Raw genomic sequence first — 25,415 nt, forward strand, 5'->3', positions numbered from 1 at the left:
CTGACCCAGGATGCCGTGCCCCTGCCTGCGCCTTCAGTCCTACCGTCCACCACGTTTCCCTTTATGCTTTACGCTCCAGAACAGGCTGCAGTTTCCCACCCACAGACACCCCTGCTCACCACTCTTCTTTTACCCACTTTGCCCCTCCCCTTGGAGTGACCCCTACTGCCTCCACCCTCTACCTGGGCAGCAGGGATCATGTGGCCCACTCCCGAGCCCCCAGCCCTGAGCCCCCGGCCCCTAACCCAGCCAGGCTGGCACGGGGAAGATGCACAGCGAATAGCCAGGCCTGGCTCTGCCCCTCACTCGTGCCACCCCCTTCCCCATCTCCGTCTTTCCTGGGGTGCTCTCTGCCCGCCCTGAGTGTCTGGCCAGCTGATGGGGCCCCGCAGGTTGGACCCTCTCAGACATCTGTTGCTTTTGCCTGCCCGGCACCCAGCACCCCAGTTTTCCTTGGGATGCCCCCCCAAATCTATGGCCATGACTCCATACCCTGGCACACGACCCAGACCTAGCCAACAAGAGCCCCGCACACTCTGGCAACAGTGATTGGTTCAGGGATGGGCCTCTGACCCAAGACAGGTCACTGAGACTCAATCCTAGGACTTTTGCTGACTAGTGGGAAAGAAAGTCCCCCTACTGGGACTGCTGAGCAGAGAGGACTGCTGGGGGTCGCTTACTGCCTGTCAGGAAATGATGCCCACATGCAGGAATGTATAAAATCGGGAGGCAGTGTCAGAATGGGGCCGGATGACAAACGGCAGCCCCTGGATCCAGCCGTGCCTGAAGCCTACCATGGACTTCTTAGTTAAAGAACTAATAAATCACCTCCTACCCCCACCCCAGGGATATTTTGTTTTTTTCCCTTGAAGCAAGATTGAGCTCTTCTGTGATTTGCCCTGAAAGAATCCTGGCTTGAACCGGGGTTTTCCCAGAAGCCCACCAAATGGGGCTCTTTAAAGAGAGCTGCCTGGGTGGTACCTGCAGATCTGCACCTCGTAGCCCAGGTCTAGGGGGTCGCTGGGGGCCGTGCCGTTCTGGAAGTCGCTGACATTGAAGGAGGAGAGGGTGTGGTTGACAAAGCCGTGCATGGTCCCGTTCTCACTGTACATGTAGAGGTACACCAGGCGAGGGATGAAGTCCGACGTGAAGGAGATCACGAACGCCTGGGCCGGGGAACAGAGCAGTGAGTGTGGACGCCAGCTGGGAGGGGGAGGGGGACGCACCCCACCTGAGCCAGGGCAGCGCTGGCCCTGGGGCCCGGCCATGTGACCCAAGCTGGCAAACATGACCCCATGGCCTCGGCTCGTCAAGTGACAAACGAAGGGTTGGGGGCATTCCTGTCAGCCCCTCCAGCACCCTGAGGAGAGGGCCTGGGGGCTGGGAACAGGGCGCCCCTGAACGAGAAGTCTTGGGGACAATGTTGGCTGCCTCTCACTGAATGTGTGGCCCTGGACAAATTGCCTGACCTCTCTGTGCCTCCATTTTCTCTTGTCAAACAGGGCTAACAGCGCCCACTCTAGGTGTTTCTCCTTCCTGGCTTGTTTGAAAGAGAGCAAGGCAGGGAGGAAAAGTGCTTTGTAGACTGTGAAGTTCAGATCCAGCTCACCCTATTCTAGAGCAGTCCCTGGGGCAGCGTAGTGTGAGGCCAGTATCAGAGCATGGACCCGATGGCCTGGGGTAAAGTCCAGCTCTGCCTCTTGTTGGCTGTGTGACCTTGGGCAAGTCGCCTGACCTCTCTGTGCCTCGGGTGTATCACTTGTAAGATGGGGCAATAACCCTCTGCCTCCATGGGCCGTGTGTGCACTAGTGGGTGGGTGCACTGAATGGGCTTAGAAAGGCCTGGAGCATTCTAGATGCTCAATAAATGTTATTATTATTGTTGCTGCTGGCTGTTCTCACGAGACATCCAGCTTGTTCCTAGCTGCTCTGCTCTCAGTGCCCCCATGCTCATGCCCCAGAGGGGCTGTACCTTGGTGTTTCCAGCCTCTCCCCATCAAAATGTGCCCCCCAGCTCAGCTCGGGTCGCGGTGCGGAGATGTCGCTGTCCAGTGTGCAAGCTCAGCCCACGGCCTCCCTGTATAAGTGGGATTTCAAAGCCTTAACCCAGGGAGCTGTCAGCCAGCAGGGAAAGCAGGTCCCAGGGCTCTGAGGGTCCCTTCTCCTGGGCCGAGCATCACTTCCTATGCCATGGGAACTGAGTATCAGGGCCTCACTGTGACCCTGACCCAGCACTGTGACCATCTGCTCCAGGGAGCTGCCTGCCCGCCCCCCGCCAACCCTGCAAGACGCAAGGTGGCAGCTTCTGGGGGCTCAGGCTTGGCCGGCTGGTGGAGGGGTTAGGGTCACAGGGCTGAGGCATTGCAGACCCCACTGGGGTTCTCGTGGACCAGATGCCGGGGCAGGGCCATGGAGGGTGGGGCACTGTCCCCAGCAAGCTCGTGTGTCTGTGTGTGCCTGTGTGCGTGTGTGTGCGACTGGCAGCTTCCTCTTCTCTCCGTGTTTCAGTATTCCTCAAACTTTCTTTAAAGAGCGGGCATGAGTTTCACATAAAGGGGAAAGGTAATTTTGTTTTTTTGGCCGTGCCTCGTGGCCTGCGGAATCTTAGTTCCCCGACCAGGGATCGAACCCGTGACCCCTGCAGTGGAAGCGCGGAGTCTTAACCACTGGAGCGCCAGGGAAGTCCCCACATTAACTTTTTTAAAAAAGAGCAGAAGAGTTGCTAATGAGGAATCTCTGTGTCTCTCTGTGTCTCTGTGTCTCTGTGTGTCTCTCTCTCCCGCCCTCCCTGTCTCTGTCTCTCTCCCTCTCCCACCCTCCCTGTCTCTGTCTCTCTCCCTCCCTGTCTGCCCCTATCTCCTTCTCTTGTTTGTTCTCAGGACTTGGGAGAGAGGGGACTTAGGGGCCAAGGTGGGCACGGTGGAGGGTTTTGCCCCCGGTTGCAGAGAAAGGTCGAGGAGATTTTGTCATTCCCGCCTGAGCCCGCCCCGCCCCTCAACAGGACCCATCCCCTCAAGGGATGCTTCTGAAGAGGAGATGCCCGTGCCAGCTGGGAACCGCTCCGAGGCTGGAGGGACGGACCAGCTCCCTGCAAGGGGAAGGGGTGCCCGACCACGTGGCAGCTGGGCCGGGCTTCCCGGCCGAGGTCCTGGCGTCACCGGTCACTTACGTTGATTATGACAGCAAGCTTCCCGACGCCTCTGAGGATGTTGTACCAGATTCCTGGGGGGAAGGGAAGCACAGGTTTAAAGACCCCCTTGCCCTGGCTCTCAGTAACCCGGGCTAGCAGGCAGCAGCCCGGCCTTCGCAGGGGCCGGTCTGGTCCTTTTCTGGGGCAGGTCAGACACGTGGTAACAGGGAGTTGTTTGGGGAGGGCCTGGGGGAGCCTGGCTGACAACAGAGCCCGTGGCTTGTCCTGGCTCGTCAGCTGTCTGTAAGCAAACTGTGTAGCTTCTCAAAGAGATGCTTAGAGACATCTGGTCCCTGGTTCTGAACAATCTCCTGCGAAGCTGCGTAAACTACTGATCGGCTTGGATGGAGCCTTTTTCTAGAGAGACAAAGATTCCGTTTGGATGCAGCTCCTGCCCCAAAGAGCCCACGCAGCAGTAACTGGAGACTGAAACCACGAAGTTTGATGTCCTATGCATTTTCCGTAGCTCTAGTGCCAGGAAAACTGAATTTAGGGACAGGCCAGATGCAGGGCCAGTGTCAAGGAGCAAAGCCAGGGCCCCCGGCTGGTGAGGCTGGGACCATGGCCTGGGTATAATGACTGGACAGCAGTGCGGTACAAACCGTTTCCCGTCTGGATGCCCCCTTGTTCCCATCACCCCAAGGTGCGGCACTGCACCTAACCACAGGCGAACAGGAGGAGGATTACACAGCACCTGGAGAATCACGCGCTGCTCCACTGGCCTCGCTCCCAGCAGAGACAAGGACCAGAAAGCCCAGGAAGGAAGCACTTTACCCAGGGCCAGCCCCGCTCCTTAGGGCCTCAACGCTGCGACTCCTGGAAGGGCGCCCCGGGCCCCTGCTCGCCCCTGCCCCTGACCTGACCGCGTTCCTATCCCGCTAGGCACACATCATCGAAAAGTTGGGGCTGCAATCCTGTCCCAGGCACTCTCTCTCCCTGCCCGGAGCCAGATCTGAAGTGGTGACAACAGCACTTCTCAGAAAGGGCTGGAGGGGACAGTGGCCAGGGCTTGGGGGTCTCTACCCAGGGCACATAGAGCCGCTCATGGGCGTTCCTGCCCTCGCAGTGAGCGCCCGTCTCGGGGGTGTATGCTGGGGGTCTGCAGAGACAGCAGGGGTTCAGGCCCATGTAGCCCAGAAGCTGGAAACCGCAGGCTGGGACCCAGCACCCGAGGTCTGCTGTGAGGGAGCTCCCCAGCCCCCGCCGGGGACCACTCCATGAAGCAAGCATTTACGATGCCCGCTGCAGACCCTTCTGCGGGGCCTCGTGGGAGTAACGCTCACCTCCCTGCCCATCAGCCGTCCGTGCAGGCTATCACCGAACCCGAGATGGGAAGTTCGTCCCGGTTCTGTTGGGTCTTCCCACGAGGGCAGCGATTTTTGACTCACTTTCGCGCTGGAGCAGTGGCAGGGCGGTCTCGGGGCCTGCGCTCCTCGGGGCGCTAGATCCACCCACCCTTCCCGTCTCTCCCGAAGGAAGCGCTCGAGGTGCAAGTGAGCGGGAGGCGGCTCCTCGGGCAACGCATCCTTAGGGAATCAGCGCTGTGCACGGCCCACCCTCACGGCTGGCCGTCTCGGGGGCTGGGAGCCCTTCTGCAGACTCCGAGCTCCCGGGGAGGCTGTGAACGGCACATCCTCCATCCCTCCCGGGCCTAGCACGCAGCCTGGCACGTGGGGCTGGGTGCTGTTGGGTAAGCGTTGGCTGAATGACCGTATGAACGTAGAAAGCCCTTCCAACTAGGCTTCCCGCCCGAGCAGAGGTTGCCACATCCAGGTGCCACATCCAGGGTGTTTCCTCGAGCTTGCCCGCTACTTAAAAAATGTTGATGGATGTTTACAGATCGGGATGACGTATTATTATTTTTTTAAATTAATTATTTATTTTTGGCTGTGTTGGGTCTTCATTTCTGCGCGAGGGCTTTCTCTAGTTGCGGCAAGCGGGGGCCACTCTTCATCGCGGTGCGTGGGCCTCTCTCTATCGCAGCCCCTTTTGTTGCGGAGCACAGGCTCCAGACGCGCAGGCTCAGTAGTTGTGGCTCACGGGCCCAGCTGCTCCGTGGCATGTGGGATCTTCCCAGACCAGGGCTCGAACCCGTGTCCCCTGCATTGGCAGGCGGACTCTCAACCACTGCGCCACCAGGGAAGCCCCGGATGACATATTTTTAAAAAGCGAAACTTGCTGCTTCTAAAGGAGCCTCAGCTCTGAGTCAGCAGCGGGCTGGCATCTCCATGACAACAGTTGGCCATGGCTGGCAGTGGTGCCTCCTTCAGACCACACAATGCACTGCAGGTCTCTCTGTACCAAGGCAACTCCCTTTATCACCACCAGTCGCTTAGAGAAACATTTATCCAAACCCAGACCTGACTAAAGCGGGGAGACAAAAAACCCCGAGGGTTGGGTGTTTCGAGGGAGCTGGGAACAAGCACGCCTGGTGCGTGTGTTTTGTCCACTCCTTCTTGCGGCCCCGCCTGGCCCCGAGGGGTCTGAGTTTGAGAACTCCGAGTGGGGGACCGGGGTGCCGGTGAGCCGGGCAGGTTGAGGTTTCCGGGCAGGGGGCTGCCTCGGGAGCTGGTTCCTGAGCACAGCAGGAGGAAACGAGTCTGCGGCCGGCCCAGGGAGTGGCCCAGCGGGCCGAGACAGGTGACAACAGAAAATGGGGTTGCTGAGCTGGGAGACGGATGGGCCAGTGAGAGCTTTCCCCGGCCCGGGACTGAGCCTGTCTTCCAGGTCCTGCAGTGCCTTTATGTCCAGGCCGATGGTCCTCTGTGCGATCCCCACCCCGGAACTGTGGGCTCCTGTTGAAGAAATGCAAAACCCGGATGCTGCTCCGGCCCGCACAATCAGCCTCTTTTGGAGCCTTGACCCTGCGAGTTATTCAGACACACGCTCCGCACTCCAGGATAAGAATCATTGCTCTGACGACCTGGAGGTACAAGGGGCTGATGCTGTTTGGGACAAATCTTGGCTTCCTTTATGAAAATCTCGCGGGGCGGATGCCTCATTTCCATCTGCCTACTTCTTAAAGGCATCACTGCTGTCCCAGGAGACGCTAAGCCCCGTTTCCAAGCACACGTCATGGAGGTGTTTAGATGTGCCTGTCAACAACTCTCAGCACCCAGGAGCTGAGCTCAGGCAGAGTTCCCCACTCGGAAGGCTCTGAAGAATGAGCATGAGGGCAGGGAGCACGTTGGTCTGGAGTCAGAGGTCAGGACTGGGATGCTGGAGCCGGTTCCCACGTGCGCACGGGGCTGGGTCCCCGCAGCCACTCGCCATGACCCGCCCCCCCGCTCCAGGGCCAAGCAGGGCAGTCGCAGCGCCTGTGCTTCGTGGCAGAGCTTCCTCCAGACACCCCTGGCGCCGTGGGTGCAGGTCATGGGGGCCACTGGGGCCGTCTGTCCCTTCAGGGCCCTGCACGGATCACAGGAGGAATACAAAAGCCTCTTCAAGGAAAGGTTACCGTGGAGGAGTCCATAAACAAACCCAGATTATGCTCCAACTGACCAGGCAGGAACCAGGAAGTGAGCAGCCAATCCGTAAGGACTGGGAAACATCGAGGAGCCGTGAGCAGAAACCCTGAGGATATGATCCAAGCCCTGCTCGTGGTGGGAACGACAACGCCCACCAGGGCCGCGGAGGGCCGGTGGCAGCGTGGCGCCCTGGTGCTCCCTTCCACCCTGGGGGGCTGCAGGGTCTGGGTGCTGCTGCAGGACACGGCCACGGCTCTGCCAGGCACAGAGGCCAAAGCAAACTCTGGCCGCTGTGGACACGCCTGGGGCCTCCGGGTGCCTGAGAATCGGGCCTTTGTAAGCAACAAGTGGCGGGAGGCGACACTCTTTTCTTCACGGCCACTGGGCACGGGCTCAGGATTCCCGAGGACTGTCCAGGGAGCGCCTGACAGGCTGACCGTCTGCCCCATCCAGGCCTCAGGCGTGCACCTCACGGAGGTGTGCCAGGAGGGGCCGAGGGCTTGAGTTCTCCGGTTCCAGCTCCGCTCCGCTAACCACCTGTCCTCAGTCTCCCCATCTGGAAAGTGGGACCAAGGATTTGCCCCAGCTTCCCCATGAGGCTCCTGGCGGGACTCGACAGATGAAAGCCCCAGAGAAAGTTCAATGCCAGACACAGCTCTCCAGGGTCGTCCTCAGAGCAGGGCGTGGTACGCTTCCGAGAGCCCTGGGTTCCACGTCACCTTGATCTCGAGGGGGGGATTTGCAAATACGGCCTGTGGCCCAAATCAGTGCATGGCTGGTGCTTGTTCGGATGACCCACGAGCAAAGAACAGCTGTTGCATTTTCAAGTGTGAGTGAAAAAAGCGTGAGAAGCTTCGCCTTTCGTTGAGAATCCGGCACATCACCTCACGGTCCACAGAGACAAAAAACGTTTACTCTCCGGCCATTCATGGAAACGTGAGCCGGGCTCTGACTCAGCGCAGCAGCAAATCCACTGCTTTGGACTGCTGTCCCGCCCGGCCCTGTGGCCACGGCCCTCCCGGCTCCTTAGGGGTGTGGTGTGAGGGGCGAAGCCTCGCTCCAAGGCCACAGATGAGGCAGAATCAGGGACCCTGGGGGCCAGAAGGGACTTCACAGGGCCAGTGAGTTCAGGGGCCTTAAAATCTTTTAAAATCATAAACGAAGTCTAGGAGGGAGGACATCTGTTTGCTGAGTCTTTGCTGATTGTCTGGGTCGTCCAGATGGGAAGGAGACTAAAGTGTCAAAACACAGGGCGATGACCTCTGTACTGGAGCTGGGCTTAGACGTCCCTCCTGGTGGAACAGCGAGCGTGCCTGGACCCTCTCTAAGCCTGGGGCCGGCAGGTCACATCATGGACCCCAGAGCACAAATGTAAACCAGGTGAAATCACCGATATCTGAGCGTGTTGGAATTGTGAAAACGGCAATTTCATCCGGTTCAACCTGAGAGGCTGCACCGTGTAAAGCCGGATTCCAGGCTTCTCGGGGGGCAGGGGTGGATGGTGGAGAATCAGTGGGCCTGGAATCATCAGCGGGGGGGGCCCGCACCATGGGGCCCAGCACGGGCCAAGGAGCCCCTGGCTGGGGATGCAACGGCCTCAGGGGCGTTTTCAACAAGGGCGACCCAATGCCAAGGGCAAGAGAAGGTTTTGGAAGGAGTGATGAAGCCCCTGCATTTTTGCAAGATTATATTTGGGCTACAAAAGCCCAACCCAAAGATCTTGCTGGTGTGCAAACCTTATTTTGGTAAAATGACAGATAACATCCCTAACACACAATTCAATCTTGTTTATTCTAGGAACCAGCACAGAACTAGCACAGGTGCTGTTGTAAATAAAATTGTGTTCAATAGGAGATAAAATGAATATAGTTTGTAATTTTCCATCTCATTTCAAGATAAAATCCCAATAAAGACTTTCTTGTTTTCACCCTGAAAATTGGGTCCGGATTAAGTTGATTCCCTTTAAGATACGATGAGCATTGTCCTTGCTGGTGAGGGCCAGCTCTGGCCAAGGCGTGCATGGGGCTCTGAGCCCTGCCTGCTAGATCCCCCCACTCCTGGACAGACGGGCACCCACATCTGCTTAAATGCCTCTGGTGACAGGGAGCTCACTACTCCACAAGGATGTCGGTTCCACTTTCGACACCTTTGGCTATTCGAAAGTTATTCCTTATGCTGATGTTAAATGACCCCCAACCCCAAGCCCCTCTTCCACATGGATGAGGAGCCCCTTAGTGACTCGGGGTTAAAAAGCCCAGGCTGCTCTCGGCCCTGACCCGACAGGCAGGTGACACGATGCTCTTCCTTCATTGGTGGGAGGGGGCTCCCTCCTTCCTTTACTCTTCTGTGAACGCTAAATGACTAAACGATACACTCTGTAGGAAGGCACTGCTGAGCAGCTAACATTAGCTGGTCTGGCTCTGTGCTCTGGGGCCATGCAGACATCCGGGGAGGGGCAGGGGTGCTGAGGACCGTCAGAGGGAATGCATCTTGTGGACCTCCTGGAGCAGCACGCCGGGGAGATACTCAGATATCCGAGACACGAGCTCTTTCCCAAATGTTCTCCGCGGCCCACACATCTCAGGAGTTGGGAGTTCGGGGTAGGGTGGAGAGGGGCCTGGAGGTCCTGCATCCTCACCCCCCGCCCCATCTCTGACTCCCTCCCCAGGGCAGGTGCAGTGAGGAGCCCAGGACCCCACTTTGCCAGCTCTGCCTCTGGCTTCCGGGGAGCAGGATCCTTTCCCCAAGCCCAGTATGTCCTCCAACCCCAGTGCCCGGGGCACTCACCGATGTCCTTGGCTCTGACGGCCACCGGCCTTCGGAGCTCGGTGATGAACTTTTTGGCGTCCAGGCGGATCTCAATGATGTTGTTCAGCAGTGCAAAGAGCGGGGCCAGCGGGAAGGACGCAACGAACAGGGTGACAAAGCCGAACTGGATGACTGCAGAGAGGAGGAGGCGGCGGTCAGCATGCACTGTCCCTGTCCCGGGATGGCAGGACCCCCGCCCCACGCACCCGGGTCGGACGGGGCCCTGCCTCGCGTGTGTAAGAGGGGATCTCGGACACGCCCAGGCCGGGAGGGAGCTGTGGGCAAGGTTCCAAGTTCTGCTCTGGACCTGAGTCTTGCCTCTTGAATAAAGGGCGTGTACTCACTTATCATATGTCTGATCTTAAAAAATCACCAATAATGGGAAAAAGGTGCCCATGAGCACCAAGGCCCAGCCTCAGTCACCCTGTGTGCGGGTTGGGACGGTGCCCTAGTGCTTCCCAGGACCTGGGGAGCCCGTGAGCATCACTGCGTCTCCAACAGCCCCCAGCGTCCCCCTCCATCGGGGCTCGGGGAGCCGGTCGGGGACCACCGCCCACTGTTCGGACAATCTCGCCCCTCTGCCGCACTCCCTTGCTTTTCCTTGTTCTCCTCATCATGGACCGGCGGGGCAGGTCGGGGAAAGGGTGCCGAATGGAAGCGAGTGGGGGAAGCTGGCTCAGGAACCGTACAGCCGGACCCGGCCCAAGGGCGCTCGGTGCCAGGCGGGAAACAAGGAAGCCGGCAGAATGTCGCCCCAGGCCTGGCGGGCTGAGCGTGACCATTGTTGGCGCGGCGGGGTGCGGGTGGAGGCCCCGTGTGATCCCTCATCCCGGAGCCACGTCCGCGGCCCCTCACGTGCCCCACGGGGGCTCCGCAGGGTGCTTCTGTGGATGCTGGCCTCGCCTGAAGGCTCTGGAGATGATGGAGGGGATGGAGCCACTGGGTAAGCTCGGCGTCGCGGCCAGGGGGCTGCTGAGCCCCGAGGCTGCGGGTTCCCCGACTCCCGAGTGACACTGCCTCCTCTTGCAGGGACAGCAGGGGGGAGGGCAGCTGGAGGTGCGGGTGGGTCATGCCCACTGGGCCTTTTCTTCCACCTACCCCATCCCAGCCCGAGTCGGCCTGGAGGAGACCGCCAGGCACGGGGCAGCTGCTCCTTGGGTGGGCAGGAGGGACCTGCCCCAGGAATTTCATTTCACTAAACCCCAGAGGACCCAGGACTCTCCAGCCACCATAACAATTAAAATCTGGGGACTTCCCTGGTGGCGCAGTGGTTAAGAATCCGCCCGCCAATGCAGGGGACATGGGTTCCAGCCCCGGTCCGGGAAGATCCCACATGCCGCGGAGCAGCTAAGCCCGTGCGCCACAACTATTAAGCCCACTTGCTGCAGCTACTGAAGCCCGCACGTCTAGAGCCGGTGTTCCACAACAAGAGAAGCCCCCGCTTGCCGCAACTAGAGAAAGCCTGCGCACAGGAACGAAGACCCAACGCAGCCAAAAATAAATAAATAAATAAATAAAATTTAAAAAAATTAAAATCTGGGGAAACGACCGACTGCAGTCTCTCAGCGGATCATAGGCTGCTGTTCTCGGTGTCCATCCTCCCACGGGGTCAGGCAGTGGAGACCCTCCTCCCAGGCCCCACGATGAGTATAAACAGCCGGGCAGAGGGCAGGCCTGGGGAGGCGGCACCCACAGGGCAGGGAGCTGCCCGCCTGCCTCGGGTTCAGCCTGGGTTTGATTCCGGGACAAAACAGAGGATGTCACCCAAACACCACACCATCTCCTTGTTTTAAGTCTCAGAGTGTTATGGCACCGTTGTCTGGGAAGCTGGGAGTGACTTACTGGGACCAACTCTGCCAACAGGGATAGGGCAGGGAAGCGCCCGCGGTACAATTAAACAGAACCACTCCTGCAACCCAAGGCCACCCCACCCCTGACCAGCTCACCCTGCAGACCAGTCCCTGGCTGGTTCGCCCAGGTGCCTGTTAAAACGCAGAGTCCTGGGTCCCACTCCGCGCAGACCAGGATTGGGCCCGGGAACCAGCATTAAAAAAAATTTTTTTTGGCTGCACAGCGAGGCTTGAGGGATCTTAGTTCCCCAGCCAGGGATCAAACCAGGGCCCCGGCTGTGGAAGCCCAGAGTCTTAACCACTGGACCGCCAGGGAAGTCCCCCAGCATTTAGGATAAGCTGTCCATGGTGGTCAGGGGGCACGACACTGTGGGACCCCTCTGCGTGAGTCTCAGCCTTCACTCATCCATTCATTCAGGGAGCACGTATTGAGCACCCACTGTATAGCTGGACCTGTTCTAGGTGCAGGGGGTACAGCAGTGAAGAAGAAAAAAGACCTGCTTTCATGGAGCTTCGATTCTACAGGAGAGGCAGATGGGGGAGGAATGAGAAAAGGGGTGGGGACTAAAGATATCAGCTGTGGTGAGAGCCAGAAAGCAGGGGGAGGGGCTGCCCCTTGTAAACGCTGCGGTTGGGAAGACCCCTCTGGTGGGGGACATTCGGAGCAGAGCCCTGGAGGAAGGGAGAGAGGGAGTGACGCTCATACCAGGGGAAAGCATTCCGGGTGGGGCACAGCCAGTGCAAAGGCCCCGTGGCAGGAGCGACCTCAGTGAGTTTGGGTAACAGCAAGGAGGCCAGTGTGGCCCAAGTGGAGGGAGAGGTCGGAGGTGGGGTCAGGGAGGCTCCAGGTGTCTGCCGTGCAGGCCACACCCGGTCTGTCCCCCCTCTCCCTCGCCCCACTCCTGGGGGTCATGTGCCGCCTCCGGCCATCCTCCCATCCAGCGACACAGCTGCAGGTGACACGGCTGAGTCCGGGGTGTGTCCCGCTCCGTGTAGGGACCGCAGCGAGCCCCAGGCGGCCAGCTGGCCCTTTTCCGTCCTGCCCCGTCTCCCAGGACAGGATTCTCCCGTCACTCACTCATCTCCATGTACTCCGGGGTGAGGCCCGCGAAGGGCTCCAGCGTGTAATCCACCTCGTACCGCTGCTTCTTCTTCACGTACTCGTCGTGGTCAGAGGGGCTCTGGTGCTTCAGCCTCAGATAACGGATAAACTTCTTCATTTTCCTGAAAGACACACGACGTCACCTCGGTTAGGTTTCCAGGAAGGTGGGCTTGGGGGTCTGGCCCCTCCAAGTTGTTTTTCCAATTCTCTGAGGCATCGAGTGTTCTAAATCCTGAACTAACATCTTTGCGATGACCCCTCTGTGGATGATTTCCTTTGCCGTTTTCCCCAGGGGCAGGGGGCAAGCGTCACTGCTTTGTTTGTGACATAAGGAAACGGAAGCCGGAGAGGGCCCCTCAGGTGTCAGGGGTCTGGCTGGGCCCAAGCAGACTTGGCTGCCTTGGACCATGGAGGCTGGCACGTGGGTTTGGGGCCGCCTAGGGGTACCCTGCATCCTCAGCCAGTTGGGAGCAGGGGTCATCCTGGCCTCGTCCCTGCCCTCGTCCACTAGGGGTGGCTACTGCCCGTCTTCCTCCTGTGTCCTCACCACCTCCCCGTTCCCGGTGCCCCCACACCCTGGCCCAGGCCCCGCATCACCTGCCACCCAGACTACTGCAAGGGTCTCCCGAGCAGCCCAAGGCCCTGATCTCCCCCCTGCTCCGCTGTGACCTGAAGCTGGCGCTACTCACGGGATGCCAATCTCAAACAGGTTGTTCTGGATCAGCTGCTTCCCCAGCATGATAATGCTCAGCTGGATGCAGAGTTCCATCAGGCATCCCCCTGGGGCGCACTGCGGCACAGAGAACAGGGGCGTCAGCCCCGACCCCCGCCCTGCCTATCGGGAGAGACGACCCCAGCCCCCAGCGAGGGGAGGTCGGCCCCCGTGCTGAGGGTTGAATTGTGTCCTCCACATCCCAACCCCCGGAACCTTGGAATGGAACCTTATTTGGAAATAGGGTCTTTGCGGATGTGACCGAGTTAAGATGAGTTCGTGCTGGCATAGGGTGGACCCTGCTCCAATGGCTGGTGTCCTGATAAGAAGAGGAAACACACAGGCACACTGAGGGGAGGAGGCCCCGTGAAGACGAGGCAGAGATTGGAGAGGCCCGTCGATTAGCAGGGGGACGCCAAGGATTGCCCGCGGCCGCCAGAGCTGGGAGAGAGGCCTGGAGGGACCCTCCCTAGAACTTTCGGAGTGAGCGTAGCCCTCCTGACACCTTGATTTTGGACTTCTGGCCTCTGGACCCATAAGAGAATAAATCTCTGCTGTTTTAAGCCACGTGGTCTGTGGTATCTTGTTACAGCAGCTCCCGGAAGCTAGTACAACCTGGCTGACAGGCTCTCAGGGCTGGAACAAGGCTCAGAGAGCGAGCACACTGCCAGGGAGTAGGCAGCGGTGGGGCTGGATCTCAGGGCTCCTCCTCCCCCAGGGCCACGCAGGCTTGGGCCGTGCAGCTGGGAGCCGCGGGGTGAGGAAGCCGGCCACCCCTCGGAGGCCTTAATGCCCTGTCCTTCGTGGGCTTGTACTGGGGGCCGGGCAGGCGGTCAGAAGCTTAACTTGTCCAAGTGAAGGGAACTCAGGGGACACTGGGTGACACTCTGGGGCACAGCTCACTCCTGTCTGAGTCCTGAGCAAAACTTTATACACCATTAGCAAAAAATTTATCTGGGACAGCCATCATCTCATTAAAAAAAAAAAAAAAATGTCCTCTGCTTTATTCTACTCCACAAAGGCATCTCCCCAACTTCTCCAACCATTAAAGAGCTTGACAGGGTGTCATCTATGTAAATGATGTGTTATATAGCGGGGGAGCACATCGTGGGCTTTTTGCAAACATCCCTTACTGCGGATGAGGCCTATGTCTTGGGATGTTCAGGGGCCGGCATTCAGGTGGCTGAACTTCTAGACTGTGCCCCAGGCAGCCAGATCACCCCGTACCTGATGCCCACCCCAATCCTCCCTACCCTGTTTCAGAGAATCTTTATCAAGAAGACCCTGATAAAAAAGAGCCTTCTTTTCCGATAAGCTGAATTATTCTGGAAGTTGGGAATTCGGACTGGTTTCCCTAAGACCTGAAGCCTGGCTTGGTCTGACGGAGCTGACAGACCAAGTCTGGGGGCCAGGACTCAGCGGCACAAGGCAGCTGGACGACTCACCAGACCTGGAGTGGCCGGAATCGCTGAGCAGAAGCCAAAGATCACCAGCATTGCGCTTGGCGAGGAGAGAGGTGGGCATTTCAATGTTAAAGTAAAAGAAGTCTGGCTGAGTCCTGTTTTTTCCTCACTAATTCATCTTAACCAAAGAGAAAAACATTCAAGGTCTTACAGAAAAAGAAAAAAAAAAGCGGGTGTAACTTTTTGGCTTCCATGACCCTGAAGAGACGTTCTCCTTTTAGGGTAATCCTATATGGACAGGCCACAGAAGATCGAAGCCCCATCCCTGCAGCTGGAGAACAGAGCAGGGGTCTTTCAGGGCAGGGAACTGTCAGGTTTACTGTGTGAACAGAACCAAGAAAGCAGAGCAGTGCGTACGATCTTGTTACCTCTTCCATCCGGAAAGAATGGAAAATGTACACATAGTCGCCTGGGCGTCCGACGAACCTGCAACAATTGGGGCTCATTTAGAGAGGGGAGAGCGGGCTCGGGGAGAACCCCAGGTGGGGACTGGGCCGTATCATGATTCCCCAGGTCAGAGCCTCCGGAACCTCACAGGCTTTTCTCTCCGCCCATTTCACCGACTAAGAATCAGCCACAGGGGTTTTCTGTTGGTCGAACATTCATGTGATTCCCAAACCAACAGGTGGGTAAGAAAACATAGCTTCAACAGGAAACCGAGAGGCTGAAGGGCAGATGGAGGGGAGGGAGCCCAGGAGGGGAAGAAGGTACAGCAGCCTAAGGGCAGAGGGTGCCCCCCGCCGTGGCAGGGTCACGGAACCACGCTGGGGACCGCGGACCGGCTGCGGTGCGGGTGGTCCCTGAGGCCGCCTCTCAGCCTCCTGTGGGATGTGGGAGTAGGGGGCCTCTGAGAGCCTGCTCCGATGTGGGTGCTCTCAGGGGGGCCTGGGCACCTTGGCCCAGCTCCAGGACCCCAGGGTGGAGTGGTACTTATAAATCACATGATGCCGAGGAAGGTGACTTCGGGAGGGGTTCTGGGATCAGCCCTGCCAGCCCCTAGGCGGAGGGGTGGTGGGGAGTCTTGGTGGGTGGGCCACAGGCCCCGATAAACCCAGGACGGCTCCAGAGGGTCAGGGCATGGGGTTCACACCCCCCACCAGCCTGGAACACCAGCGGCTGCCCTTCCTGCATCTTCTCCTGCAGCCCTCATCCCCCCCACTGTGGGACCCCCTGGAGCTTGCTGCCTGGGGTCCCTGTTCCCTGGGGTCCCTGCTTCCCAGAGTCCTGTTCCCTGGGGTCCTCAATGTCTAGGGTCCCTGCTTCCCGGGTCCCTGCTGCTTGGGGTCCCGGTTCCCTGGGGTCCCTGCTTCCCGGGGTCCTTATTCCCTGGGGTCCCCGATGTCTAGGGTTCCTGCTTCCCAGGGTCCCTGCTGCCTGGTGTCCCCAATGTCTAGGGTCCCTGCTTCCCAGGGGACCCTGTTCCCTGGGGGCCCAGCAGGAGCCAGACCTCTTCCCAAACTCGGCGGCAGTGGGAGCCACACTGACTGCTCTGCCCTGGGCCCAGGTGCCTCCCACCTGAAGAGAGATGAGGGAGGGGAGCCTTGTACTGGACTGGGGAAAAGCAGTGCGTTTCAGTCACTGAAGAAGCCCCTACCGGCCTTTGAAGAACGCCACGTAAAAGATGGGGGTGTAGGAATTCACGAACTTCAGCAGGAAAGCCTTGAAGATCAGCCTCTCCTCAAAGCTCTTCTCGGTCTTTGGAACCTCTAGAAGGAGTGAGACACATGCTGCTGAGCCACTGCCCCGGGCCAGGCTGACCACTTCCCTCAGCTGTCACAGCAGTGAGGCTCAGAGAGGGTGGGTGACCAGCCCAAGGCCCCACAGCCGGAGGGAGGCGACCTGGGGCCGCCTGGTTCCAGGGCTTGGCCGGGGCACTCACCGATCTTGGTGAGCCACCTGGCTATGCAGCCGTACACCTCGTCCAGCAGGATGATGACCACCAGGTTGATGATGACCGCCGTGGCCGTGACAGTGACCCGGATGTTGGACCGCACGGAGGGGGAGGAGTTCATGGCTAAGGCGGCGGCTGTAGAGATCCTGTAGATGATGACGCCGAGGACGATGGCGAAGGTCACTGCGATCTGCGGAGGGAGGAGGGGACTCTTGGATGGGTCCCCCTGGGCCCATCGGACCACTTCCTCTGGCTCCCTGGGCCCAGCTGTGGCCCCACCCAGGAGCACTTCCGCTTCAAAACAAAGATGGGTGTTTCTTGACACCCACCAAATGCCACGGGCTTTATGGGTGCTAACTTCACAGATGAATGAGTGGCTAGATTCTGTTTTATAGAAGAGGAGACAGAGAGGTTGGGTCACCAGGCCAGGTCACCCAGCGCATGAACTGGGATTTTCCAGGGGGGTCTACCAAGCTTGGAACGCAATGTTCTGCTGCTCGCTATGGGGCATCGCGACATCTTGCCCCCTGTCCCTGACAGGATTTAGGGTCGCTGCAACCCCAGTAGCTGCCTGGCTCGTGCGACGGCAGGCTGACTACAGGGGGGGCTTCCCCCGAGCCTGGATGACCGTGTGTGGAAGCAGTGACGTTCTCAATGCTATTGCAGGAGGTGGGTGGGGCGTGGGGTGGTCTGGTCCCACCGGGCGACGCTGCAGGCCTGGCTGGGACAGACGGATGGGGTCCCTTCTCCCAACCTCCCCAGGAGCCTCCCACACCCTTCGGCTTGTCCCTGGGAACGAGACCCTCATCTTGCCCAAACCACTGTGGGACCAGAACATTCCCTGAAACTTGGACTGGCGGTTGCTCGAGAGAGCGGGCTGGGCGAGGATGACAGGTCTGTTCCCCGTGGAGCTGTCTGTCTGCCCGGGCTCCTCTTCCTTGCCCTCCAAGGCCCTGACGCACCCTGGAAGACCTTGTCCTCACTCTGTCCTGCCCTAAGCGTGAGGACGCCGGCAAATCCCAGTCCCGAGGGGACACTGAATGGAGGGCAGCTGTGCAGCGCGGTCACCCGAGCCCGACTACACCGCACCCTCTGTGTGTCCCGGGTCCCGGGCGTGTCACTCCCACTGAGGCAGTGCAGGCCCACCCCTGCCAGAACGGCCCCGCGAGGCCCCCAGGACAGCCCTGGGGGAGCACCGAGCCATGCTGTGTGCCTCTGACTGCAGCTCGGAAGGGCTGTGGCTGCTTCACCCCACAGGGAGGCCACAGCGACGGGCATCTCCCAGGAAGCTCTTCTTGTAAATTTTGGACCAGTAACTCTGTAGCTGTCCACATCTGCGGGTGACTGAACGGTGACCACACATGCCCGGGGAACGTCCTGATGAAGGGGGGGTGCCCTGTGGTGAGGTGTGGGTACCTCTCCCCGCCAGCTCCCAGCTCCCGGAATGCGGGCTTTCCTGGGAAAATCCCTCGCTCCTGCCCAGAGGCCCCTCCCAGGGGAAGGCACCGCCCTGGGCCCTGGGACGTCCCTCCTGCCTGTGTGTGGAGGTGCAGACGGGGCGCCAGGCCTGCAGGGTGACTCAGCGAGGTGTCCCCTTTCCCTGTCAGAGGGCCGGTGCACCCCCATGACAAGCCCTATAGCTGCGTCACCTCCTGCCCCTCTGGAAGGAAAGGGCTATGAGGGCCAAGGTTCGGCCATTGTGCTCATACCAGCATCTCCAGGGCCAGGAGCATGGGGGCACCTTGTAGGTGCTCCATTGCTATTTGTTCGGAGAATGAAGCTCCCGAGTGCAGGACAAAACTGATTCATCTGTGATGGGGTCCCCAGTACCTTAAGGGCCAGCTAGTTCCCTACCCACTGTCCCACCTTTGCGGCAGTGACAATGTGCCCATTTCCCCGCCTCTCTGCAGACAGGGGTGGCCAGATGCAAGCAGAGGTGTGGGCAGGCCTTCTGGGAAAGCACATTCAAAGAGGGGCTGCCTCCGCTGGCCTCTGTCTCCTTCCCCTTCCTCCTGCCTGGAAATGGAGGTGATATTGGCGGTGGAGCAGCCATGTTGTGACCAAGAGGGACACAGGCACAGGACAGGTGCGCAGAAGGCCAGAGAAACCTGACGGAGGTGCCAGACCAGCCCTCCACTGCCCACCACCTTGATCCTTATTACGAGAGAAACTCAAACCCCCCTGAAGATGATTCAAGGAAGTGACATGTAACCCGAGGGCTCTTGTCCGAACTTGCCGTGGCGCAGAAGGGCCCACAGCCTCCCACCTCCTGTCACCCCCTTGCTGGACCTTCTGTGCTGACATTGCTTCTTCTCTGCCAGGAGAGGCTGAACCTTGGTGCCTGAGTCCCCTCTTTCCCGCACCCCATCCCCCATGGGGTGAGCCCCGGGGATGCTCCGGGCAGGGACCACGTCATCCTAGGTTACCCCGCCAGCACTCCTGTGCGTTTGGGGGGTGTGCTCCAGGACCCTCAAAACACGGCTGGGCCCACTGCCACCCAGTCATCCTGACAGCCCAACGGCCCTCCCCCCACCCCCCAGTGGCTCCCACCCCGTGGTCTCGGGGGTCCCCACCATGGACTTCTTTACATCAGAGAGGTCCTTCTTGCCGTGTGAGAGAGTGTGAGGGGAAGCGGAGTCCTGCCTCCGCTTCAAACTGTTCAGCTTAGGGGGCCTCAGATGCCACCCCCAGTGGAAAACCAAGGCAAGCCCACCTGTGTGTCTCCAAGTTCATACGGAAGGGCGGGGGCGTCTCAGGGCAGACTGTCTGTCTGGCCTCCAGCCTGGGGAGGGGGTGAGACCTCTGGCCTCCGTTTCCTCATCAGCAGGAGGGGGACAGGCAGGTGTGAGGCCCTCAGGCCACTGGGCACAGCCCAGCCCTTGGTCCACAGCAGCCATGCGGATGACCTTGATAGCAAGGTCATTGCTACAGTGACCACAGGTGGCCCTGACCCATTGTGGGGGGAATGAAAGCACGGCTAGCACGGGCCTGAGGCCTTCCAGGGATGCAGCCGAATTAACTGGGGATTGAAATCCCCTAATAGAGCCGGCCACGGTGTTGGCAATTTATTCAAATCAGCAGCGTCTGGATGAGCCTGGCGTCACAGGCCCTCCAGCACCTGAGTGGCATCGTCCTGATTTTTGTCCTGTGTGTTCTTCACTGACTGGTTTTCTTTAAAAGCCCTCCGTTTTGTCTTAAATAATACCTGTGAACTCCTGGGTTTGAATGACTAGTTACTTATATGTGTCACTCTCAGAACGAAAGATGTGTGTCAGGGACCAAAGGAAACCGCCGCACGGGCCCCAGGGCTTGGGAAGCCCCCTGGGGGTCACTGCACAACCCTGGCCCCGTCCCAGTTTAGGGGGCTGGTGGAATCCCCCCATCACCCTGCCCAGCCTGGGTTGAACACAACTGCCACGAGGATGGCTGGCCCCATCCAGGTGAACACCGCACACCTTGGTACACCTCCCTCCTTTACCTCCCAGAGCTCACCATGAAGATGATGGAGACCAAATTGGTGAAGTAGGCTGGGAACCGGTCTTGCCAGGTCAGCTTCACCTTGTCCGTCTACAACACGAACAGGGCTGGGTCAGCGGTGAGGACCATCCCAGTGGACAGATGTGTGTGTGTGTGCACATGTATATGGGCGTGAACAACTTGGACAACAGAAACACGGTTAAAAAAAAATGATGATGAACGAATGCAAACATCTGGCATCTGGGGCCTTATCCCTGATGAAATGATGCTACGAAATGATAGAAATAATAGTTGTCTAAAAACGTGAGTCCTCTGTGTACGGGGCGTGATGGTGCCAGAGGCTTTTCTAAATTAGATGATCAGACCCCCGTCTGGGAGAAGCCCGGACTCCTTTTCTTGGCTGAAGGTCTCATTTCCAAGGCCAGAAGATCTAAGCTGTTTTCCTTCGCCACCCAGACCATAATAGTAATTTTCCTTTGCAGAGCAAGTTGAAACAAGCCACCAGCACTCTTAAGTTCAAACGCTGCCCGCCACGTAGCAACGGCGGAGAGCGGGGACACGTGGTCCGAAGGCTCTGGCACAGGGAGAGCAGGGTCTGGAGGGACCTGAAGTGGACGCTTGTTGCTAACCTGGGATGTTTCAAGAATGGGGTGGATTTTTAACGGGAAAAATGCATGGACAAGGTCAAAGAATGGTGGCAGGCATGACACCCGAGGCCACGCGTTCCAGGGCAGGTGGCATGCATGTTAATGAGACCAGGGACCGCTGGCAGGCAGCTGTGACAGGCACGTTTCACAAGCTCCAGAGACAGCCGAGCTCCCCACCATGAACCCACCATAGCCATGCACAGACATCTCAACACACGTCACAGCCCGGGGGTGCCGAAGGAAGGCAAAGGAACGTGGATGTGAATGTTAAAAGGATGATACAGCAGTCAGAGTCGGTTGAGGAAAACACAGTGGACTTTGGTCATCTGCAAACACTCAAGACTCGCAACGGCCCGACGTGACATGTACCAATTTCACCCCCGCCATGGCTGTCTTAACCCTCTGCCTCCATTTGTTTGTGGGCTCCTCCGGAAGGTGCCGGCGCTTCTGGGGCGGGTGGAGGGAACAAGAGAGCACCGTGGGGTGAGACCGCCACCCAGGCCCCCATCGGCCCCCTGGACAGCCAGCGCATCCCTGGCTGTGCCGGCTGCTGGGGCTGATTCAGGCTCTGGGCATCTTAAACCCATCGGAGATGGCAGAGACCCACGTTCTAAAAGAAAGGCTGCCACAAAGGTAATGGAAATGAAAACTCCAGCCTGGAAGCTCGGTGGGCTCCACAGGGCCCCTCTCACCAGACGGTGGCCGTAATTCGGACGGTGCATCTTATGCAAAGGCGAGGATGACCCTGAGCATTTTACGCCAACGAGAAGGAAGCCACACTCAGAATCCTAACACGCCAACGAAGGGGTGGACCTTTTCTTTCCTAAACAAATTTGGTGCCGTAGCTGGGGGAAAAATTAAAACCACAAAGTTGGGAGCCAGGGAAACGGAGGAGAAAATCAAGGGAGGGTGTGGCCCCGCGGAGGCATTCAGGGCCTGGCGTCACCACCAGAGGCTGGCAGAAACGAACCCCGACCTTTGTCTCTCTTGTGATCAAAGAGCTTGGGTCAAAGCCAAGAAGCAGATTGACCGGGGAATCTGGCATGGCTGCCCGGGCCGGGCGCTCGGGCTTGGTCGAGCCTCTGGCTTCAGTGGATGTGACGTGGGCCACTGAGCCCTTTTTCCCTTAGGAAGGAGTGAAATCCCATCCACGTTCACGCTACGAGGGGCCACCGTAAAGCCGTGGGCGAGGATGCCGCACTGTACGCGGGTCGTGGTGGCTCACCGTGGGGGCCTGGGGGCTTCAGAGCAGTGGCGATCACGCCTCCCCCTTTAGGAGAGGGGACGCAGCCCGGGGTGGGGGGGCTGTTGGAGCCCTTGGTTCAAGGCCACAGGGCGGCTGCTCTGAAGGCAACGTGCACGGGACATGCAGGCGTTCGGATGCGTTAAGTTAAACGGACTGTCTCCTCATTTGGGGCGAGGACTCACGCTTTTGTGCTTATTTTCTCTGCACCCGCGGTCCCTCTCGGACTCTGAGCGCAGGGAAGTGCACCCGCTTTCTGGCTGCAGGAGGACTGAGCTGGGCGTTTGCTCTGTTACGGGAACTGGGGCCCGAGAGGGGGTTTTTCTGCACCCACTCTGCCCCCCTAGAGGTGACTTTTGGTAATTAGGACCCCCGGCCACTCTGTACCAGCAAACTCTGTCCATGGGACACAATGACAAGAAAAGATCAATGCAGGGGTTTGCTCTGGTCACTCCCAGCAGCCGAGGGTGCAGATGTGGCCCAGAACTCCGGGATCTGGGAAGAGTGTCCGCAATTGCTCCCCATCCCTTCAAGACCTGACTTTCCAGACTCAGTGAGAGGTTGACAAGGGCCCAGGGGCTCTGTGCTTGTCCCATGTCATATAAAAAGGCTCCGTTAAAAAAATAACCAAGCACCCCCAGAGGTCTGTGAGAATTCAGGCTGCAAACATGACTGCCAGTTTGAATGAGAGGTTTTGGGGGAAAAGAAAGGCATTTGTTATAAAAAAAGGTGATGGCTTCAGGAACATCACAAAAACACTTCTCTCTCTCATTCTCATGGTCTGTGAGTGAGACAAGGAACTGGCCAGCTGCTCAGGGACCCTGCTGGGGCAAACCCTTCCAACCATCATTCAATGTAGAACTGGAGGGCTGGACAGAATGACCACCCAGAGCAAAAAAGCTGCAAAGCTACTCGGTTCTTGATGTTGAAATGTTGGCTGAAGTTTGAGATCACCCTCAGGATAGATCAAGAAGGTAGATCTCTACTCTAGCAGGTTTGACAAATCGGCCCCTTGCTTGTTTTATAAATAAAGTTTTATTGGCACACAGCCAGACCCATTTGTTTACCTGTTGTCTATGGCTGTTTTTATCCTACAATGGCAGAGTTGAGTCACTATGACAGAGGCCTGCAGGGTCTAAAATATTTACTATCTGGCCCTGTCTGGGGGCCGGCCCCCCAACTACACGGTGTTTGCTGATCCCTGGTCTGAAATGTTGATGAATGTAGAATGTTTTACTGCTGGGAAAGCCAACTGGCAGCGGCCACCGTACCTCTTTGCTTTTGGATTCTTTCCTAAGAGACTTCTCCAAAACTCTGGCTTCGTATTCGGCTCTTGGATGGTCCTGTGAAAGAAACCAAGTCAGCGGGGAGCCTTTGTTAATTTTGTGAGTTTGAGACCCTCAACAGGAGCACGCATGGCAAAATCAGCCCAGACATTCCCTTGGACACCCTTTGGGGCCAGTTCCTAGCTGGCTGTTTGTACCATTTCCAATTTAGAACTCATTGTATGCAGTTCATCCAGGATTCTCCACCTTGTGGGGAACCCTAGCCCACTGGGAATGCCACAGAATCGGGCTCTGTGTCCTACAGGCAGGTCAGTCTGCACCAAGCTGCAGCCCATCCTGCAGGCCACTCACTCTGAACACCCAGCCATGAACTGGCCCCTGAGAATATCCTATCTGGAGCCGTGGGGGTCAGAAGAGATGGCAGTAAGTGTCAGCAAGCGGGGGCAGACCAGAGGCACCAGACCTCGGGGGAGCCCAGAGCAGATCAGCGAAGGGCACTGGAACAGAAGAACAGGGGTTAAGAGAGACCCAGAGGTGGGGGAGGAAACGGAGACCCCTGCCCGCCATGGAAGAGCTGCAGGGAACCGCTCAGCAGAAACAGACGGATCAGGTGTGCGAGAAGGTCCCTCTCCCAGGGAGACAGGCTACCGGAAGACAGAGGAGTGACAAAAAATTCCAAACCTTGACAGCCTCCTTCCGGGAACCAGAAACGTAAAACAAAAACAAAAAGATTTCATTACTTGTGTTGTTTTTTTAAGAAACAGGCTACGTCTGCTAAAGATGATATTCTTAAGAACCTGGATGAAGGTAGTTGGACGTGGGTGGATAAGGAGGGCTCGCTAAAGGCTGATGCTACTTTAGGGTGACCATGTGTGTTGCTGCTTCTGCAGGTCACATGGTCTAGGTAATTCCCGAGGGAGTGCTGGGCTGAACTGTCTTAGACTCAGGGAAGGAACACACAGGCCAGATGACTGGGTACAGGTTTCCTTCTGCTCTGAGAGCGGACACCTGGGGTCCTGTCGCGGAGAGGCTGCCCCTTCGTCTCGGGTGATTAACCCCAGAAGAGGCCCTGGCCAGCCGTGGGGGGCTCGCTTTTGGGGACTCATTCAGGGCCCTTGGGGACCCAGTGGCTCTGATCGCCACCCCACCATCTAGGGTCTGAGCCATCAGGGTGAAGAGTTCATGGGACGGGTCCCCAAGGGGTCGAACTGCCCCAACCCCATGGACATCATGAAAAGGGATGTTCTAAGTCTACTTCCAAAATAACAAGACAACACTGCTTTTTGTTCTATTTGAATCTTTAGAACACGCTCTGGCAAACAGCTGACCCACGGCCCGTCATAGGGGATGGAGTTCCACGCCTGTCTCTACTCCTAAGGAGCCGCGTGTCTCTCCTTGCATCAGCCTTGGTCCCGCCATTTGTGAAACGGGACGATGAGACCCACTGGGGAAGAGGTTGAACCCAGAGGTGGGAGACGGGTTAAGGGACACCCGCTGGTGCCAGGCCCTGCTTGAAGTGCTTTATATCTGCTGACCCAGGGAGACCCCCTCAAACCCTACTCCTCCATCCCTGTTTGAGAGGTGAGGACACTGAGGCACAGAAAGGTTAAGCAACTTGCCCCAGGTCACACAGCGAGGGTGGTGCAAGGACAGCCTGGTCCCAGAGGCCGTCTCGTCTCCACTAAGCTGGTGCCTCTTCCAGCAAACTAGTGCCCTTGTCTGTTGACAATACTTTCAGCACAGAGCTTGCACAGGGGATTCTCAGCTACACATTTGGCTAAAAAGTGATCCAGTCTTGGAGGGAGTGCATGTGTGGGGAAATATAATAATAGGGATGTTTAAAAAGATGATGGAAGAGATTTTCACATTACAGTGAAAACGGATGAGCAGTTTCTCTTTAAAAAAACTGAGCAAAAGATTTCATAGCATGAAGTTGTGGTCATTGTGGCCACACCTAATGGCTCTGCTATTTGGGAGACCTTGTTCCTTTTTATTCCCACTCATACCATGGGGATTCTGGCTGGAGCTGGCAATTCGGGATGGGGCAGTGGCAAAGTTTCTCCTGAGCAACCCCGGGGAGGGGGGTCCACCTGCCATCGCAGTGGCCATTCGATCCCGAATGCCCTTCTCTTTGGTGCACGAAGATGCCCAGTACGTGGCTTCCCTCTATTAGGGAAGGATCTGCCCCACTTCTCAGCCACGTCCGACTGCAGGCCAAGAGCTGGCTCTAAGGATCGTGGGTTTGGCGCCTGGGGCAAAGCCTCGCGGCTGCCTTTGGG

General features: G+C 58.1%; 1 protein-coding gene across 12 annotated transcripts in view; it reads right to left on the minus strand.

Moving 5' to 3' along the window:
- ANO1 (anoctamin 1) overlaps positions 1 to 25,415 on the minus strand; it is a 90,802-nt gene that overhangs the window by 6,617 nt on the left and 58,770 nt on the right. For 5 of the 12 annotated variants that reach the window (XM_082340603.1, XM_082340608.1, XM_082340602.1 and 2 more), the window contains 12 exons: positions 23,818 to 23,829; positions 23,122 to 23,193; positions 20,977 to 21,054; positions 19,976 to 20,050; positions 16,472 to 16,673; positions 16,187 to 16,298; positions 14,961 to 15,018; positions 13,107 to 13,207; positions 12,394 to 12,539; positions 9,445 to 9,597; positions 3,170 to 3,222; positions 982 to 1,166 (listed from right to left, as the gene is read on the minus strand). In XM_082340603.1, coding sequence (XP_082196729.1) covers positions 982 to 1,166; positions 3,170 to 3,222; positions 9,445 to 9,597; positions 12,394 to 12,539; positions 13,107 to 13,207; positions 14,961 to 15,018; positions 16,187 to 16,298; positions 16,472 to 16,673; positions 19,976 to 20,050; positions 20,977 to 21,054; positions 23,122 to 23,193; positions 23,818 to 23,829 — 1,247 coding nt within the window. The remainder of the gene's footprint in view (positions 1 to 981; positions 1,167 to 3,169; positions 3,223 to 9,444; positions 9,598 to 12,393; positions 12,540 to 13,106; positions 13,208 to 14,960; positions 15,019 to 16,186; positions 16,299 to 16,471; positions 16,674 to 19,975; positions 20,051 to 20,976; positions 21,055 to 23,121; positions 23,194 to 23,817; positions 23,830 to 25,415) is intronic. The other 7 variants (XM_082340610.1, XM_082340607.1, XM_082340604.1 and 4 more) reach the window with 4 other exon arrangements.

Source organism: Balaenoptera borealis, assembly GCF_965194805.1.
Source record: "Balaenoptera borealis genome assembly, chromosome: 11".
NCBI classification, from domain to species: domain Eukaryota; kingdom Metazoa; phylum Chordata; class Mammalia; order Artiodactyla; family Balaenopteridae; genus Balaenoptera; species Balaenoptera borealis.